The sequence below is a fragment of the Phaseolus vulgaris genome, chromosome 7, assembly GCF_000499845.2.
Source record: "Phaseolus vulgaris cultivar G19833 chromosome 7, P. vulgaris v2.0, whole genome shotgun sequence".
Lineage (NCBI taxonomy): Eukaryota > Viridiplantae > Streptophyta > Magnoliopsida > Fabales > Fabaceae > Phaseolus > Phaseolus vulgaris.
The window spans coordinates 37,319,977-37,341,200 of record NC_023753.2 but is presented as its reverse complement, the minus strand read 5'-3'; the positions used below and the strand labels follow the sequence as shown (position 1 = coordinate 37,341,200).

The window sequence follows — 21,224 nt, the reverse complement described above, 5'->3', positions numbered from 1 at the left end:
CAATCGATTAAATAATTGATTTTTTCTCTTCAGTTCTTTATTGTTTTTTCTTTTTTTCAACTTCAAATTTTAAGTTTTGACTTTTCATAGCAAAAATACTTGTAAAAGAGGACTTTCAAGTACATATTCGTTATTTGATATGTAACGAGTATTATATTAATTATATATTTTTCGTTAACTGATGTATGTATTTATATTATTTATCATGAATTATATTATTGATAAATCATATTTAATATATATAATCATAAAAATATTTAATTTATTGGATATTTTTTTTATTTTTATCCTTAACTTGTTAGACATATTTGATACCAGATATTGCAGGACAGTACAATTATAATTTTTACATTAGAACAAAAGTTAGAATGAAATTTTAAAAAATAAAATAAAAGGACTCATTAGTTCCTGGTACAATAGAGCTTTCTTTTATCTGCAAGGAATATTTAAATAATATCTTAATTCTTATATCAACTTTTACACAAAAAGTTCACATAGTTCTCAACACAAATAACCATCACATGAAACAGAATTTATAACATCATCAACCCTAAACTCTAAAAAAATTATACTTTATAGTAACTTAAAATTGTTTTTTAAAAAGACTTACACAAATAACTGACCAATCAAAATATTTACAATATCAAAATATATAACATAAAAAATATCATCTATATAGAAAAACTAATCTGTTAATATTTTAACTTAACACGTAGGATTAGATGGTACACTCCATTTTAAAACCTTAAAATGAACCATTAGAAAATATAATAGACTTTAATAAGCTTAAGTAGGTTTATATATTATTTACATGTTACATGCATTTTTCAAGCCTATTTTTTTATTGTTCATTAAAAGTTGGGCTTGACTTAAAGGCCTACTTAATAACATGTTTTATTGATTAAGATTGCCATAATATAATATATTTAAATATACTTCGATCTTAACATGTGTGGTTTTTAATATTAGGCTATAAATATTGAACATGCAGCGTAAGTAACCCAAGGCACAAAAACTCCCAAATCCTTAAAGTTCAGTAACACCTTCTCTAAAAGCTTCTCATTATGGGTTTCAATGGAGACAATGTTCTTCATCAAACCCAAGTGGTTGTGGTTCTCGTACCTTTCCCTGCACAAGGTCATCTGAATCAGCTTATGCATCTCTCACACCTTATCTCACCACACAACATACCAGTTCATTATGTTTCCACTGTCACTCACATTCGCCAAGCCACACTCAGACACCACAAATCCACTTCCACCATCCATTTCCATGCCTTTCAAGTTCCACCCTTTGTTTCCCCTCCTCCCAACCCTCACAATGCAGAAACTGATTTCCCATCTCATCTCATTCCTTCCTTTGAGGCCTCTTCACATCTTCGGGAGCCTGTGGGGAAACTCCTTCAATCCCTCTCATCACAAGCCAAAAGGGTCGTAGTCATCCATGACTCCCTCATGGGACCAGTGGTACAAGATGCCGCAAACATGCCTAATGTTGAGAGGTACACTTTCCAAAGCACATCTGCCTTTTTCACCTTCGTTTATTTTTGGGAGCAAATGGGGAAGCCTTCACTTCAAGGCTTCCGTGTTCCGGAATTTCCTTCTCTTGAAGAATCTTTGCCAGCCGAATTCATTGAGTACATTTCTGAAAATTTTGAATTCAACAAATTCAACGATGGACACATCTACAACACCAGCAGGGCCTTTGAAGGTCCTTATCTTGAGTTGCTGGAGAATATGAAAGGCACCAAGAAGGTTTGGGCACTGGGGCCATTCAACCCTTTAGCCTTTGAGAAGAAAGATTCAGTAGGGTTTAGGCACTCATGCATGGAGTGGCTTGATAAACAAGAGGCAAGTTCAGTGATATATATATCCTTCGGGACCACCACAGCTTTGAGAGATGAACAAATCCAAGAGATAGCAACTGGGTTGGAACAGAGCAAGCAGAAGTTCATCTGGGTGCTGAGAGATGCTGACAAAGGTGATATCTTTGACGGAAGTGAAACAAAAAGGTATGAGCTTCCAAAGGGTTTTGAAAAGAGAGTGGATGGCATGGGGCTGGTTGTGAGGGATTGGGCACCCCAGTTGGAAATTCTGAGCCACAGTGCAACAGGGGGGTTTATGAGCCATTGTGGATGGAACTCGTGCTTGGAGAGCATAACCATGGGGGTGCCAATGGCTACATGGCCCATGCACTCTGACCAGCCAAGAAATGCAGTTTTGGTGACAGAGATTCTGAAGGTTGGTTTGGTTGTGAAGGATTGGGAACAGAGGAATTCGTTGGTGAGTGCTTCAGTTATTGAGAATGGTGTGAGAAGGTTGATGGAATCAAAGGAAGGTGATGAGATGAGAAAGAGATCAATGAGGCTTAAAAATGGCATCCATAGATCCATGGATGAAGGTGGAATTTCTCCAAAGGAAATGGATTCGTTCATTGCCCATATTACTACAGAGTCTCTCATCAATTGATGCTACTGTGTTGTAGTTCCTGGTTCAACAGAACAGATGCGATTGAATAGGGTTGAAGATACACACTTTTTATGTTTGGAAGAAAAGGATACTTTTATACTTAGTTATGATAGGTTTTAAAATAAATATATATAATAAAAGATAAATTTAAAATTAAATAATATAATATTGAGAATTGTAATGGATTGAGAGTTGGTGATGTGATTTTATAAAAAAATTGAATTATTATTAATGTATCCTTGTCTTTTTTATTATATGGGATGAATTTATGTCAAATAGTCTTACCTAAATTACGGAAATGTCAAATTTTAAACTTTTATTGTTGATTTGAGAAGAAAATTTTAAAATATTTAATTAAGTTGGGATCAAAATGATTTTAGTTTAAAATTCTTGTATATAACTTTAATGTTGAATAATGTCACACTATGGAGTTGTGATACCGTACATTGATTCTGAAAAAGAAAATTATTACATGGAAGACTTTAATTATTTTTAAACATATATTTATAAATTTTAAAAAGTTAATTTTTGTATTATTTGAAAGAAAGTGGCAAATTTTGAATGTATATTATTGATTGTAGTTATTTGTAGATTATAATATTATTGATATAAATAAGAATATAAGAAAGTGAAATATATATTTTCATAATAAAAAATTATTTACAAAAAATTATGATATATTAATGCACCAATTGTTCTTACATTCATTTTTATTCTAACAATACTTTTTCTGATTTATTCGATATAAGTGTCATTCATTTTGGTAATGTATCTAATCTCTTGCAAATTCTTTCCGTCTCATACAAGAATTTGGAATAAGATCGCCTAAACCTATTCCTACCTAATATGATTTTAAGACTCATAGAAGCAAATCAAACACGAATCTACATTTATAATTTTTAAATATTATAAAAAAATACTAAAAGCTATTATATTTTTATTTTACGGATGATCAAACCTATCCAAATAACACTATTATGTTAAAATATAAATTGTAAATTAAACCAAATTTATAAGAAGAAAACAGGTTGAATTTTTAAAAAATAAAAAAATTGAACTGAATTTTAAAAATATAAGATAAATGAATTAAAATATAGTACTTCCTGATGAGAAAAACGCACGCGGAAGCAATACACACAATCACGAATCAACTGCAGAACAATAAACACAAGATTTAACGTGGTTCGGTCGCCAACTGCAACCTACATCCACACACACAGACAACTATTAGGTTTTCATTATGTCCTATTGCACACCAATTACGAGTACAATGATATCTTTAAGTATAAATTATAAAAGGGACACGATGAGTAAGCTCACCCACTAAACATGATGTCTAGTCAGCCCAATCCAATTGGTTTTAGATTCATACCCAACACTTCCAAGTGAGGTTTATAACTAAAAAAACTAGTTCCAATCTACACAATTTTCTTATTTTCTTATATAAGAATGATAACTTGACACGTTTAAACAAAATTATGAAATCATTATGTTTATTATTAAAGTGTAAAATTTATTTTGATATGGATATATCTACTCTTTGGTCATCTAGATTTTTACATTTTATATAAGAGTTTAAAATAAGTTGGGAGATCAATAATTTTAATTTTACATTAAATTGGACCTCATACATCTAAAATAAATGAAATATTAAGTGTCCAAAAATATATATATTACATAAGTTAAGTTATGATCTAGTGATTCGATTTTGACTATCCACCTAACCTTGTTCCTACCTAACATGATTGATTCATAGAATTCTACAAAGCAAATCAAACACGAATCTACATTTACAATTTTTAAATATTATAAAAAAATACTAAAATTATCATATTTTATTTTACAGATGATCAATCCTATCCAAATAACAGTATTATGTTAAAATCTAAACTGTAAATTAAACCAAATTTAGAAGAAGAATACAAGATAAATAACTAAAATATATTACTTCCAACTGAGGTTTATAACTAAAAAACTAGTTCCAATCTACACAATTTTCTTAATATAAGAATGAAAACTTGACACGTTTGAACAAAATTATGAAATCATTATGTTTATTATTAAAGTGTAAAATTTATTCTTTCTATAAATATTTTACTTGTAGACCTAAACATCATTCAACCCATCCTCTGCTCAGAAATCCGTTGCCAAAGTTGAATAGCTGAGAAGTTCATGTTCATGGCTTTCAATGGAGACAATCTTCCTCACCAAAACCAAGTGGTGGTGGTTCTGATACCTTTCCCTGCACAGGGTCATCTGAATCAGCTTCTGCATCTCTCACACCTTATCTCACCACACAACATACCAGTTCATTATGTTTCCACTGTCACTCACATTCGCCAAGCCACACTCAGACACCACAAATCCATTCATTCTAACATTCATTTCCATGGCTTTGAAGTTCCACCCTTTGTTTCCCCTCCTCCCAACCCTAACAACCCAGAAACTGATTTCCCATGTCATCTTATTCCTTCCCTTAAGGCCTCTATGCATCTTCGAGATCCTGTGAGGGAACTGCTTCAATCCCTCTCCTCTGAAGCCAAAAGGGTTATAGTCATCCATGACTCTCCCATGGCTTCAGTGGCACAAGATGCCACAAACATGGCTAATGTTGAGAATTACACTTTTCACTGCACATGCGCCTTTTCCGTCTACCTTGCCTATTGGGACAGAATGGGAAGGCCTTCGGTTGAAGCCATGCACGCCCTGAAAATTCCTTCTCTCGAAGGATGCTTCCCAACCCAATTCTTGGATTTTCGTGCACAGAGTGAGTTACTCAAACTCAGCGATGGAATCGTCTACAACACAAGCAGGGTAATTGAAGGCGATTACATTGAGTTGATGAAGGCTATCACTGGTGGCAAGAAGATTTGGGCACTGGGACCGTTCAACCCTTTAGCCGTTGAGAAGAAAGGTTCCAAAGAAAGGCACTCATGCGTGGAGTGGCTTGATAAACAAGAGCCAAATTCAGTGATATATATATCCTTCGGGACCACAACAGCTTTGAGAGATGAACAGATCCAAGAGATAGCAACTGGGTTGGAACAGAGCAAGCAGAAGTTCATCTGGGTGCTGAGAGATGCTGATAAAGGTGATATCTTTGACGGAGGTGAAGCAAAAAGGTATGAACTTCCAAATGGGTTCGAGGAGAGAGTGAAAGAGATGGGGCTAGTTGTGAGGGATTGGGCACCCCAATTGGAAATTCTGAGCCACAGTTCAACAGGGGGGTTTCTGAGCCATTGTGGATGGAACTCGTGCTTGGAGAGCATAACCATGGGGGTGCCAATAGCAACATGGCCCTTTCACTCTGACCAACCAAGAAACGCAACTCTGATCACAGAGGTTCTGAAGGTTGGTTTGGTTGTGAAGGATTGGTCACAGAGGAACTCGTTGGTGAGTGGTTCAGTTGTTGAGGATGGTGTGAGAAGGTTGATGCAAACAGAGGAAGGTGATGAGATGAGAGAGAGAGCAGAGAGGCTTAAAAGGGTCATCCATAAATCCACAGAAGAAGGTGGAGTTTCTCACATGGAAATGGATTCTTTCATTGCTCATATCACTAAATAATCTCATCACCTTGTATTAGTGTGATTCCTCGTTTAATATATCAGAATTTTATAACAGTTCGTGAAGATAATCCAAAACCAATTTGGCTTGCATATTTAATATCAATTATGTAGTAATTTGATAACAGTTCGTGAAGATAATGCATATTTATTTTTTAATTTTAAATATTATTATAATGTGATGTTAAGTATATATTTTTAATGTGTAGGATAAAAAAAAATATTTTCCATATATTTACATAGCCAAGCCTTAGGTCCTGTTTAACAACCTCTAACATGACCACAATGATGTTATAAATAACTTAATTTAATATTTTATTATTATATATAGTTGTTAAATATATGTAAGTGAAAATATAGAGTGTAGAAAATAGTTTTTTTTCTTTTTAAATAAGGTCACACTCAACAGTGTTCTATATTATTTTAAACCTAAATAAATTATTATTTTATTATAATATAATATTTTAATATTTTATTTATAAAAAGCAGAACAGATGTTTAATTTTGAATAATGGTGGCGGCCAAACTTTTTTCTATTTTGAGAGCTGATTGTAAAAAATCTACTTTATAAGTGTTGGAGGATATTTAAAGTAAAAAAAGTTTGACTGATTGAGACAAAATAAAATAAAAATTGTCACTAATGGAGAAAAAAGTAAAATAAAAATGGTGCATGTCCCCAATAGAGACAAGAAGGATATGTCCTCTCTCCCACTTTGCAACTTGTTCTTTGTTTGGACTCACTCTCTGTTTGAATTACTTTCTTTATAAAAAAAGTTTAATTAATCATTTAGTTCATATATTTTACATAATTTTTTTTTCTTTTCTATTTTCCATATTTTAGTAAGAGGCAAGATCCTCCTCTAACCAGATAAAAATTGTGTTTTTAATAAAATAATGTTATTTTTGTACTTGTATAAACAAAGTATGTCTACATAGTACTTGAAACTAGTTGTATCATTATTGACGTGTTCAGTGATTTCCTTCTTCTTCACTTTAAGTCTCTTTCTTGAATTTGTTGGTGCTCGATCGGATTAGTCTGTAAAAGGTACTTCGACGATCAAGTAAGTACTCAATATACGAAGTATATATTAAGAATTGATTAAAAACATATCTTACTCTGTTGTAGATGATTTATTTATAATTTTTTTTTCATGAGTCATCTCTTGTAATGAGCCAAATTCATCATATACGTTAGCTTATTTTTAGAGAAATTATCTGATTTTTGGGGATGTTACCCATATTTGGTAGGACGTATTCCGAATTCTTAAAATGTTCTTACAACTGTGTTAACGATTATTTATTCTAACTGTTTTAAATATGTTTTCAACTAATCGTTTGATGACTGATACCGAGTCACATACTTCTCTAATATGTACAATTTTATACTTAAATTGAAATTGAGTATCAAGAATAACTTTTTTTGTTGAAAATTCTAAAAACACTTTTTATGTCAAATAAATTAAATATCTTGAAATTCTACTATAGATATGCACGACGTTACAGTTTTATATTATAATTTATTTATTTATTTTGTAGTAGTGTTAGAAAACCTAGTATTGAGTACAGGATTAAAATTAAAACATTAAAATAATTGCTTGTACAAACAAAGACTAAAATATTAAGTTTCTAGACATAGGAAGTGTAGAGTAAAGTTTTGGTAAGAGTGGCATTAGAAGCAGAGAAGTAAAAGTGGTAAAATGTGTGGCACATTTTTATTTAATTGGAATTCTTGCATCATATAATAAAATTGTGGTGATCTAATTAATTTGATTAATATTTTAAAGGGTTGTGATTTTTAAGTTTGATTTAATCCAGATTAGAAGATTATTTGTTTCCTTTAAAATAAATAAAAAATTATTAAAAATAAAATATGTATTTTTTAAAATTTAAGTTATATCGATAAAACTAATATTAATTTTAGATTTGGTGTATAAATTCTAATTCATGTATATTTTTAATAAAATATGTTTTTTTAATATTTTTATTTTATAAAATGGATTATCTCATAGGTTTATCGATAAGCTCGACTTATGTCCATTAAGGTTTAGATTAAAACAAGGACAAAAATGTTCTAGCATAATTATGTCACAATAAAATGTTCTAACGATAAAATCAAATTATTCATTAAAGAGTGATTTAGTAATCAAAATTAAATTAATTGATAAAATAAATAATTTTTTTATCGGTGGCAACATAACTTTTATTTTACTTTATATAACCATCAATTTAATGACTAAAATTTAACAAATATTATTTCGATCCGCTACACAAATTAATATTACTAATAAATTATTGTGATAGTAATAAATTTGTAACAAATATCAATAAATCGTTATTTTAATCACAATTAATGACCTAACTTATTTCGTTAACTAACATTGATTATTAAATAAATTTTTTTATAGTGATTATGAAAATGGTAAAAGATAAATTATCAACCATAAGACTATTTAATAAAACTCTCTTGATGAAATCGTTTAAGATTAAATTATCTTGGTCTAATACAAATAGTTGGATAGTTACGAAGAATGCAGCAAAACTAAGTTTTGGATGCAAGTTAATCCAAGTAGTTGGATAGTTACAAGAATGCAGCAAAACTTTAATATTTGAATTTACCTATTTGTCTTAAATTTTATTTTTTTATATGTTATTCTATATATTAGAACCCGATTCTATTGAAAAAAAAAAACATTTTTGAAAAATAATTCATACAAATTTTATACTCTTAAATACCAACCATCTCTTTATAGTTTGTAGGAAATATTAATGGAATATCCCCAAATTTAGTTCTCTTAAGAAAAAGTTAATTATCTTAACTGAATTTCACAATTATTTACATATTTTTTTTTATATTATTCAATAAGTTTTGTTTTAATTCTCATCATTTTTCAAACAATTTCATATTTTTTAAGACAACTGCGCCACCCAATAATTTTAAAAGAATATGCTGGTTTTGTATTTAAAAAAAATTATTTTCACATGAAAAAATCTTATGATTTTTAAAGAGATTCTGAAAAGAAGTTTTAATATCAAAATTTACAATTTAAATTTTAATGAATTTATATAACTACAACTTTTGACATAAGTGCCGCATGAATTAAGATGAAGTGGAAAACATAGTTAAATTATGAGGTATGATATTTGACACCTATAAAATAAATAATACTTATTATACAACTTAAAGTATTAATATTAATATTTTAATTAAATTTATTTTCTTATTTATTTTTTAATTTAAAATATTAATATATATTGTTATGTTATTAAAATAATTGTTAAGTGGGTATTTTTTTTTTTTGGTAGATGTCAAAGTATAGTTTGTCTTATATTAACCAAATAAACACCAAAATGCTATAGCTTCCATCGTTAATCACGTAACACTTACTTGTAACAATCATAAAATGGAACTAAAAAACAGAGCCGGCCGGTTGAAGGGATAGACGGAGAAGGTAAAAAAAGGTTATACAAATTTAATATGAGATTTTTGTGTGTGTTAATTATGTTCAACTTCTTCTTTTCTAATTCTCCAAAACTCATTTGATTTTCCTTTTAACAAATATAAACATTAAAAATAAAAATAAAATATAAACTACAATATTTTTTTCAAGATCTTTAAAGCAAAAAACCCTATAAAAAGACACAAACATCAAAGAGAAATGGGAGAGTTTCATAGGGATTTCTTAGTTTCTTTTTCTTCTTTGTAATTTTTTTGTTTTGCCTCCGTATGGAAGGCTAAATCTTTTTTGTTGATTCTTTTGTAATTCTCCATTGAGTTATGAGGTTTTGTTCAATAAAAGTTTTGATTTTTAATTCTCTATAGCAGTTGTTTTAATAGTCTAATATCCTAAAAAATTGGGTTTTTGTGAGAGCTTGTACTTAAACGCATTAGAAGTCTTCCATATCTTAAACTTTGGTTTCTTAGTTAGTTCGTATTGTTCTGATTAATTTCTTGGACGCATGATACAAGAGAGAGGAGGTAAATATTCTCATGGAGTATACGCATGGAACAAAGTGGGTATTGATTAAACCAGTAGACACATGCTTTACTGGTGAGTTTCAGGTAAATCAGATCGGCGCATGTTCAATCTGGTTTAGCTCTGTTGGAGAATTAAAAAAAGATTAATCTTTAGAGAACCTGTGAAAAATTCAATGGTGGAAGAACTTTGAATCAACCGCTTTTTATTTGTTGTTTCAAATATCTTTTATATTGCTTGCATAACTATCTTAACCCCTTTTTATTATTACTGATCTACTCATTTTACTCGTTGGAAAAAAACTTAATATCACCACAATTATACTATCATCTCTCTCTAGTGTAAGACAAATATACGCTAAAATCATATTAATTTCGGTAGAATCATATTTCAGAGCAAAACGAAAAATATCAAATTTTGTTTTCGATACATAATTGTAGGGTTCACTATGAATTGGTTTAAACAATTATCTAATAAAAAATGATAAAACAACAAATCCATTAATTTATTTAAATAATTAACTGGCCCCCTCGAGTTGGACGTGATTAATTTTTTAGTAACCAAAACATCTCTTTTTGCAAGTTTCTCTAAATACTTTATCCAAGGCCATTTACAATGCTGGATCTCACCATTCTCACACCAGATATAAGCATTTTCTCAATGGCTTTCAATGGAGACAATCTTCCTCACCAAAACCAAGTGGTGGTGGTTCTCATACCTTTCCCTGCACAGGGACATCTGAATCAGCTTATGCATCTCTCACACCTTATCTCATCACACAACATACCAGTTCATTATGTTTCCACTGTCACTCACATTCGCCAAGCCACTCTGAGACACCACAAATCCTCTTCTACCATCCATTTCCATTCCTTTCAAGTTCCACCCTTTGTTTCCCCTCCTCCCAACCCTAACAACCCAGAAACTGATTTCCCATCTCATCTCATTCCTTCCTTTGAGGCCTCTACACATCTTCAGGAGCCTGTGGGGAAACTTCTTCAATCCCTCTCATCACAAGCCAAAAGGGTCATAGTCATCCATGACTCCCTCATGGCGTCAGTGGCACAAGATGCCACAAACATGCCTAATGTTGAGAATTACACTTTTCACTGCACATGCGCCTTTACCACCTTTGCTTTCTTCTGGGAGGAAATGGGAAAGCCTCCACTTGAAGCTTTCCGTGTCCCAGAATTTCCTTCACTCGAAGGATGCTTCCCGACCCAATTCATTGATTTCATTGTTGCACAATATGAACTCCAAAAATTCAACGATGGAAACATTTACAACACAAGCAGGGCTATTGAAGATCCTTATCTTGAGTTGCTGAACCTTTTCAGTGCCGGAAAGAAGGTTTGGGCACTGGGGCCATTCAACCCTTTGACCGTTGAGAAGAAAGATTCAATAGGATTGAGGCACTCGTGCGTGGAGTGGCTTGATAAACAAGAGCCAAGTTCAGTGATATATATATCGTTCGGGACCACCACAGCTTTGAGAGATGAACAAATCCAAGAGATAGCAACTGGGTTGGAACAGAGCAAGCAGAAGTTCATCTGGGTGCTGAGAGATGCTGACAAAGGTGATATCTTTGACGGAAGTGAAGCAAAAAGGTATGAACTTCCAGAGGGTTTTGAGGAGAGAGTGGAAGGAATGGGGCTAGTTGTGAGGGATTGGGCACCCCAAATGGAAATTCTGAGCCACGGTTCAACAGGGGGGTTTATGAGCCATTGTGGATGGAACTCGTGCTTGGAGAGCATAACCATGGGGGTGCCAATAGCAACATGGGCCATGCACTCTGACCAGCCAAGAAATGCAGTTTTGGTGACAGATGTTCTGAAGGTTGGTTTGGTTGTGAAGGATTGGGATCAAAGGAATGCTTTGGTGAGTGCATCAGATGTTGAGAAAGCTGTGAGAAGGTTGATGGAAACAGAGGAAGGTGATGAGATCAGAGAGAGAGCAGTGAAGCTTAAAAATGCCATCCATAGGTCAATGGATGAAGGTGGAGGTTCTCACATGGAGATGGCTTCTTTCATTGCTCACATAACTAAATAGTTTTATCATTTGATGTTAGTGTGGTTCCTAGTTGAATATGTTGGAATTTAACATTTCGAGAGGTGTTCAAACCTTAACGTGAATAACCTTTGACCCAAACATTTTCAGAATGTGATCTATGCTAAGCTATAAATGGTTAGAATTTGTATTTTATGGATTGATTTCAGGTAATAAAAGTTGAAGTTCAGAAATATTCATTTAAACTTTAAGTAATAGAAACACCTATAGAGAAACAAAATAGTTATTCACAATGATAGGAACAAAAAAGTGTACATTTTAGATAAAGTTGTTGAATAATGTACTATGGTGTATTTTTGATATTTTTCTAATTTTAGTGTTTATTTATTTGATGTCAAAGTATTAAGTTTGACATAAGTTTATTTGGTCAATCTTTTTTATAAGATTTTTTAAAGGAGAAAATTTCGAAAAAATAAATAAATCTTAACTCTTTTACAAATTAAAAAAAAAAGTTGAAATTATTTTCTTGATGGAGACAATAATAATAAAAAAAATTCCATATGTTTCCATTGTGAAAGCAGTGATGCAAAGTTTTTATTTCAAAAACTTTGGAAGCAGTAGACTAGAACAGAGCCAATAGGAACTTGTTTTTTCTCTGGACTGAGACAATGTTTTAGATAATTTACTTTATTTATAAAACAAATTTAACCTATCATTTAGTTATAATATATATATATATATATATATATATATCTAATCACACTTCTTGTTTTTTACGTAAAACTCTACATCAAGATGAAGTATTTTTTATTTTTTATTTTTAATTCTTACCGTTAATTGCAAGGTAACCGTGTTATTTTAATGTTGGGTCTATCCATATAGATTGATGGTTGTTTTTAACAAATAAATTAATTATATAAAAACTGTTTCTTTCAGTATACTTGGGTGAGTTGAAATTGAATCCAATATTATGGATATATTTTATGTTTTCTTCAGAACTATGTAGGGAAATCTAAAACTATCTCATTAATTTATTTTCTTCATTCTTTTTTATTATTTTCAATTTTTTTCTTTATTTATATATAGGAGAGTTTTATTTAGGTACAACTTTGGGTACTTAGATATTTCAATAGAAAATAAATTTCTTTAAGTAAAATCTACTAAAGCATCTCCGAAATGTTACTCAAATATTCCAATTACAACTCATTCCAAGAGTCTATTATTAACTCAACAAAAAGCTTTTATTCTTTTCAAAACTCGTATAAGGAAAGGATGTTTAACTTTCACATAATAACAAAATATATATATATATATATATATTTTATTTTATTTTATTTATTTTTTATTTTGAAAGCAAACAAAACATAAAAAAAAAGTTAAGGTTAAATTGTGTATTTTTCTTTTAGTTTTTTTTTGTAAATTTAGCATATAATAAAAAGATTAGATGAAGTTTTAACTTGATGGAGACACTCAATAAGTTTTCATATAGTTAGCGTGTAATGAATATAGTCAACAACACAATGTTTAATTGTTAAATGCGTTGTCAAAATATCTTTTGTAAATGTTGTTTTAGAAGAAAAAAAAAACTCTCATTTTTAGTTGGTTGTAATTTAATAATATATAATTTAAATATATTAGAGTAAAGAGATATTTACATTTAATGTTTTTACACTAGTTCACCTGTAAACTCATATTATGTTCATTTTTTACTAAACTTTAATATTTTTTGGAACTCAATCATCCTTAGTTAAACAACTTTGGTTTACAAAAAATGTAATATAAAATATCAGTTGGATTTTGAGTTCAAGAAATAATGTGTACAACGAATACTAATAGTTCACTCTTTTAAATTACTATTGAATACAAACATTTTTCTTGCTCATAACTTATAAGGATTTTGATCTCTTTGAGAAGGAGTACACAATGTCTAACTCATCAACTTTTTTCTCTGAAGATATCTCCATCTATAGAGGGATGGACGAAAAGAGTCATTATAAGATTTTGAGAAATTACTTTTGAAAAATGTAGGATATGTACACATTCAAACTTGAATATACATTAAATATTCTTCATTCAACATTAACTTTAAGTATTTTTTTAAAAAATAATTTAACAAAACTGTTGGGTATGAAGTCAGTACCAATTGGGTTGGGCTGAGTAGACACCATGTTTTAGTGAGTGGGCTTAATCATTGTGTCCCTTTATTATCTTTATTTATCTCTATTTAAAGATATTATTGTACTTGTAATTGATGTGCAACATGACATAATGAAAATCTAATAGTTGCCCGTGTGGATGTAGGTTGCAGTTGGCGACCGAACCACGTTAAATCTTGTGTCGTTTATTTTTCTGCAGTTGTTCGTGATTGTGTGTTGCTTCCGCGTGTGTTTTTCCCATCAAGTGGTATTCGTTTACACACCAAAGATCCGATCAACATAAATTAATCAACGAGACGTGAAAATTGCGGCTACAGTAGCGTCCCAAAGCTAGGGTTTCACAGAGGCGGCATCAGCGTCCCAAAGCTAGGGTTTCGCAGGGCCTGCAGTAGCATCCCAAAGTTAGGGTTTCGCAGAGGCGGCAACCGCGTCCCAAAGCTAAGGTTTCGCAGGGGCTGCAGTGGCATCCCAAAGCTAGAGTTTCGCAGGGGCGGCAACGGCATCCCAAAGTTAGGGTTGCATGTGCGTTCTGCAGGTGTGCTGGTCTGAGACGGCACGGAGTGCAATGCAATGGTGGTGACCAGCGATGGTAGTTGTGCAGAGTGCGAACAACGACGGTGTGCGTCCTGGCAGCTGTAGTCCAATGCGGCGGAGCGCCAGTGCATTGGGGACTGCGACCAGTTCTGTTGGTGACTGATTTTGGGTGGTGCAATTTTTGTGGTCTTGATTTAAAAAAAAGAAGATTGCCAAAATCTGAAATTAGTTGTACCGAGTATCTCGACTAGTCGTTTGAGATGACAGAAGACGGGAAGTTCTGAATTGAAAATTCGATGGTACAAATTTCAGTTGGTGGAAAATGCAAATTGAGGATTTGCGAGTTGAGTTACTGAGCACATCAGTATTATCTTAGCCAGACTTACGTCGTCAGTGAGCATTAAGTTCGATGATGAAGTTCAAGCTTTACTACTGCTATTGTCTTTGCCTGACAGTTAATCCAGAACGGTTACAGCAGTTACCAGTTCAGCCGGATCAGATCGGATCAGATGTATATTTTGAAATTAATTATGGAAGACTAATTTATCTTGACAAAAATAAAAATAAGAAATCACAAGTGTTTTGATATTTATATGAGATATTAGCAACAAAGAATACAATGAAGTTTTTTAACGTTAATAACCATAATGAATTTTTTTATATCTAAACAATAAATTTATGTATTATTTATTTATTAATTGAAGTTTAGGAGTTATATGTGATCCACTTTTTCATCACCCACAAAACTCCTTTTATAAATGGAGTATGCTTGAATACAGGATAAACTCTATAAAATAACTTCCCTTAATAATATTTTTATATCTTATCTCATTCATTAAAAAGGCTACTTAACAATTAGTATTTTAATTATATTTTTATATCTTTTAACTTAAAATTTATATATATATATATATATATATTATTAAGATGAGTGTTAAATATATTCTTTTATCTAAAAAAAAAGTTAAAATATAATTTTTCATCACGAAAACTCTACTCAGTTAAAAGTGTGGTGTGTCAATATATACAAAATTGAATAGTTATGACATTTATAAAAGTTCTTAGAGAAACTCATAGAAAATTAATTTTAAGGAAAAAAATTTATTTGACACTCTCAATATTAAAATATAAAAAAAACTTCATATTTATGAATGAATTGTTAAATTAGAATTATTTACGGATTTTTATCCACGAATTTGAATTTGTAGGTAAATTCAGCATTACCTATGAATATTACCTACAAACAACATTACTTACATATATTATTCACAGATATGAATTCGTAGGTAAATTTAACATCACTTACTAATTATTTCTCACGGATCTTATTACCTACAAACTTTTATCCACAGATCTCTATTATCTACTAACTATTACACACAGATCTTTGTTACCTACCAACTATTATCCACGAATTTCTATTACCTACCAACTATTATTATAATAAGTATATACCTAATATTAAAAATATTATTATAATATATATGAAAAATTATAAAATCTTAACTAATATTCATAAATAATAATAATAATAATCATAACTAATAAGTATACATATTGTTAATATTATAAAATCAATAATATTAATATAAATAATATAATTAGTATTATATTAATAATATGAATAATATTATTAATAATAATAATAATAATCGTATTAATAATATTAATAGTATTAATGATATTAATAATATAATAAAATTAATAATATAATAATAATAAATTATAAATATTAATAATACTTTTAATATTTAATAATATTAATAATATTTAATAGTAATAATATTTAATAATATTAATAATATTAAATATATAAATAATTTTTATATTATTAATTATATTAATATTGATAATCTTACTAATAATAATTATATAACAACAAAACTAATGATTAAAACTTCTTTAGACATTTTTAAAGGACCTGACTTCGAATCCAATTAAAATAAAATAATATTTTTAAATAATAATTAAAATTTTAAAAATAAAGTATATTGAATTACCATGCATGACACATTATCTAATAATATAAACACTATTATTACTTTTATTAATATTACTAATATTTTAATTAATATTTTCTATATTTTTATGAGTGTTATTAATGTTATTAATATTATTAAGAATAACAATAATAATATTACTTATTTTAACAATAATAATCTGATAGTGATTAAATGTTCTTTATTCATTTAAGGGAACTGACTTTGAAAAATAAGTATTTTTTTCTATTTTACTTTTATGTTTTATTTCATTTCTTTATATTTGATGCTCTCTATTTAATACTTTATACTTTGTATTCAATACTTTATCCTTTATAATACATTATTTATACTTGCATTTAATACTTAATACTTTTTTTTACACGTTATATTTAGTAATTTGACTTTTGCTACACTCTATACATCATCCAAACTTTCCACATTAGAGCTTTTAAACAAGATATATTTTTTCCTATATATATAATTCTTCAGTTCTACCAACTTAAGCATAAGAAGCCATTGGCAAAGTTGAAGCTTGCTACCCAAATTCAGCAATGGCTTTGAATGATGAAACCAAAGTGGTGGTGCTTTTGCTACCTTTCCCTGTACAAGGTCACCTTAACCCGTTTCTGCAGCTATCCCACCTAATCGCGGCACAAAACATAGCAGTGCATTATGTTGGCACTGTCACACACATTCGCCAAGCAAAACTTCGATACCACAACGCTACTTCAAACATCCATTTCCATGCCTTTGAAGTTCCACCCTATGTTTCTCCTCCTCCCAATCCAGAAGACGATTTCCCATCTCATCTCATTCCTTCCTTTGAGGCCTCTGCACACCTTCGGGAGCCTGTGGGGAAACTGCTTCAATCCCTTTCGTCACAAGCCAAAAGGGTCGTACTCATCAATGACTCCCTCATGGCATCCGTGGCACAAGATGCTGCAAACTTCTCAAATGTTGAAAGATACTGTTTTCAAGTCTTCTCTGCCCTTAATACCGCCGGTGATTTTTGGGAACAAATGGGAAAGCCCCCTCTTGCAGATTTCCATTTCCCAGATATTCCTTCTCTCCAAGGATGCATCTCAGCCCAGTTCACGGATTTTCTTACTGCACAGAATGAATTCCGCAAATTCAACAATGGCGATATTTACAACACCAGCAGGGTGATTGAGGGTCCTTACGTTGAGTTGCTGGAGCGTTTCAATGGCGGCAAGGAGGTTTGGGCACTGGGGCCATTCACCCCTTTAGCCGTTGAGAAGAAAGATTCGATAGGATTTAGTCACCCATGCATGGAGTGGCTTGATAAACAAGAGCCAAGTTCAGTGATATATGTATCCTTCGGGACCACCACAGCTTTGAGAGATGAACAAATCCAAGAGCTAGCAACTGGGTTGGAACAGAGCAAGCAGAAGTTCATCTGGGTGCTGAGAGATGCTGATAAAGGTGATATCTTTGACGGAAGTGAAGCAAAAAGGTATGAACTTCCAGAGGGTTTTGAGGAGAGAGTGGAAGGAATGGGGCTGGTTGTGAGGGATTGGGCACCCCAAATGGAAATTCTGAGCCACAGTTCAACAGGGGGGTTCATGAGCCATTGTGGATGGAACTCGTGCTTGGAGAGCTTAACCAGGGGGGTGCCAATGGCTACATGGGCCATGCACTCTGACCAGCCAAGAAATGCAGTTTTGGTGACAGATGTTCTGAAGGTTGGTTTGATTGTGAAGGATTGGGAACAGAGAAAATCGTTGGTGAGTGCTTCAGTTATTGAGAATGCTGTGAGAAGGTTGATGGAAACAAAGGAAGGTGATGAGATCAGAAAGAGAGCAGTGAAGCTTAAAGATGAGATCCATAGGTCCATGGATGAAGGTGGAGTTTCTCGCATGGAGATGGCTTCTTTCATTGCACACATCTCTAGATAGTCATAGCATTTAGCTTGACTCTTATAGCAGAATATGACAGAAGTTAGTTGTCATCATGTGGTTGATGGAAAGTTTCCTATCACATTATCCAGTAATAAAGCTTCTGTTGAATATGTGTCTTCTATAAAAGTATTTAACTTAGGAAAATGGTTTTTTTACATAATTATATTATTATAAATTAAAGAGTGATGATATTTTGACACCATACTCCACTTTACACCTACAATTAAATATTAATATTTTAATTTTTTAATTTTGAAAATTGTTTTAATATTTTACATTTTATTTATATTTTTATTAAAGAATTTTATTTTTATTTTTTTATTATGAATATTAATATTTTATTGTAGGTGTAAAGTGGCGTATAGTGTCAAAATATCATCACTCTTTAATTTATAATAATATAATTATGAATATTTTCATTAATAATTTGGTAAATTGATTATATAATTATAGAAACATTATTTTTTTTAATCATAAATAAACTCTCTTACTTTTTCATTCTATCATGGGTGGGGTGTTTTTACTATCATGAGGCATTTTTTTTTTTTTTATCAAAGTGGAGTTGCTGTAAAAAAAATACAAAGAGCAAGTCGTGCCAAGTCGTGTCTGAATTTATATATATTTTTTAAAACAACCCCATTTTGATAAAAGTGAAAAAAAAAATCTCATAATAGTAAAAAAAATTTGAGGATGAGGTAATATTTGGTTTGGATTAAAGAATATTTGAAACCACTTTTCTTGTAATTATTGTTTTTAAAAATATTTTACTTAAATTCATTTTTCACCTCTATAACTTTCTGAATGCTTAATTTTTATTTTTCTAAAATTTTAGTTCTACATTTAATGGTTTAATTTTTTTAAAATAAGCACTTTTTTTTCTACTATAAATATATCATATAATTTTATTTTCTAATTCGTGGATGTTACAACTCATAAATAAAAGTATGTTCCACAATTGAGAGAGCATACCCTCATTTATGTTTTTTTTTTTTGGATTAAGTGTAAATTATAGGAATGGAAAAGAAATCTGAAAGGGATTGTTACAATTAAAGAGAATGCGAAGTGGTGATTTGATTGATAGTGATAATTATTTCCTTCATACATTAGTTATTTAGTATATAAATTAAAATTAAAATAAAATACAAAAATTATAAAATTTGAAAAAATAACAAAATTATACTTTAAAATAATAAATTAAAATAAATTACTTCATAAAACATTGAAATTTATTTGTTTGTTTTATAATAATAAAAATTTAAATATCAATAAAACATTAATTATATAATTAATTACATTAAAAAATTATTTAATCAATTATTTTATAAATACTAATAAACTATTTATAACATAATCAATTATACTTAAATACATAATTAATTATTTTTTAATTTATAATTTATAAAGATTAGTTTAGTGAGATCTTATTTATATTTTTAGATGGTGTGACTTCTTCAAAATTATTGACAAAAGATATACATTAATGATGTGATAAATAATATCAATTAGTTTCTAATGATTAACATTGAGTGAGACTAACCCAAACATGTGATGCTTCACTTAGAAATAGAAAAATTATTAATATGTTTTTTCTGTTTGTTCAAATGCATTTCACATAAGCTAGTCATATTAGTTAGGTTGTATAAATTAGAATATATAATAATAGGTAAAAATATTTGAGAGTTATGAGTTTAATAATAAAAAAAATGTTATAATGAGAAAAACACTTTGTTATAAGTATAAAATGTTTAATCAAATTATGTTATTTCTAAGTATGATTATTCATTCTTGTTCTTCATTTATTTATTTTTAGTTGTTTTTATGCTGAATTTTGTTATATATTTTTTTTTTTATAAAGTTTTCGTGTGAGACATCACTATGCAACTTGACATCTCAGCTAAGCTGACACCTCAAAATTTTGTTATATTTATTTCACAATAAACTAGTTTGATGAATGTGAAATGTTTTATGAATGATTTCGACAAAGTACGAGATTGATAAATTCACTTGTTTGAATGAATTTAGATTCTCACAAATGAAAATGCATGCTATTTTGGTTCAACAAAACTTCATTGAACCATTTGCTTCTTCCATAAAAGCTTATCCATAAAAAAACATGTTAACCAATCCCACAAATAACTCATGAACAACCACCACAAATATTAATTTCGTCTAACCATGAAGTCACCTCCAACTTGTTTTCTTGAAGCACTTGTCACTTTGTTAGAATGTAAACCTTTACCTACTCCAACAAAATAATCAAACCCAACACATTTTGTCCTTACACTTTTAGACTATCCACCATTGGTAATGGTCTCACTTGTCAACTCATTTGATAATTTTTTTAATTCAATTTATCTTGAAAAAGTGATGATTATTGATTTTTATGTGTTATTTTAAAAGACATACCATAACAAGAATTGTATGAAGCTTGCAACTGAACACAAATCTAATACACAAAATTTACAAAAAAAATTATGAACTTTACTTCCAAAAGATGAGTAAGAAATAAAGAAGCAAAAGTTGAAACACAATACATGAAAGAAAACAGGTAAATGGTGAAAGATAATGAGATAGAAACAACTAAGAAAGAAAAAAAAAAATATAAAAATAATAGGAATAGA

General features: G+C 30.1%; 4 protein-coding genes across 4 annotated transcripts; all 4 read left to right on the top strand.

Annotated features, from left to right (window-relative positions):
- The first annotated feature begins 1,025 nt into the window (after positions 1-1,025).
- Positions 1,026-2,660, top strand: LOC137830557 (zeatin O-glucosyltransferase-like). The gene has a single exon (XM_068637982.1). It carries the CDS (start codon positions 1,065-1,067, stop codon positions 2,466-2,468), a length of 1,404 nt encoding a protein of 467 aa, XP_068494083.1. The 5' UTR covers positions 1,026-1,064; the 3' UTR covers positions 2,469-2,660.
- Positions 2,661-4,260: 1,600 nt separating this feature from the next.
- Positions 4,261-6,197, top strand: LOC137830556 (zeatin O-glucosyltransferase-like). The gene has a single exon (XM_068637981.1). It carries the CDS (start codon positions 4,641-4,643, stop codon positions 6,030-6,032), a length of 1,392 nt encoding a protein of 463 aa, XP_068494082.1. The 5' UTR covers positions 4,261-4,640; the 3' UTR covers positions 6,033-6,197.
- A 4,431-nt stretch (positions 6,198-10,628) lies between these two features.
- LOC137830555 (zeatin O-glucosyltransferase-like) lies at positions 10,629-12,245 on the top strand. Its single transcript, XM_068637978.1, has one exon. The coding sequence runs from the start codon at positions 10,666-10,668 to the stop codon at positions 12,052-12,054; it is 1,389 nt and encodes a 462-aa protein (XP_068494079.1). The 5' UTR covers positions 10,629-10,665; the 3' UTR covers positions 12,055-12,245.
- A 4,930-nt stretch (positions 12,246-17,175) lies between these two features.
- On the top strand, positions 17,176-18,713 carry LOC137828358 (zeatin O-xylosyltransferase). Its single transcript, XM_068634888.1, has one exon. It carries the CDS (start codon positions 17,236-17,238, stop codon positions 18,598-18,600), a length of 1,365 nt encoding a protein of 454 aa, XP_068490989.1. The 5' UTR covers positions 17,176-17,235; the 3' UTR covers positions 18,601-18,713.
- Positions 18,714-21,224: the final 2,511 nt, after the last annotated feature.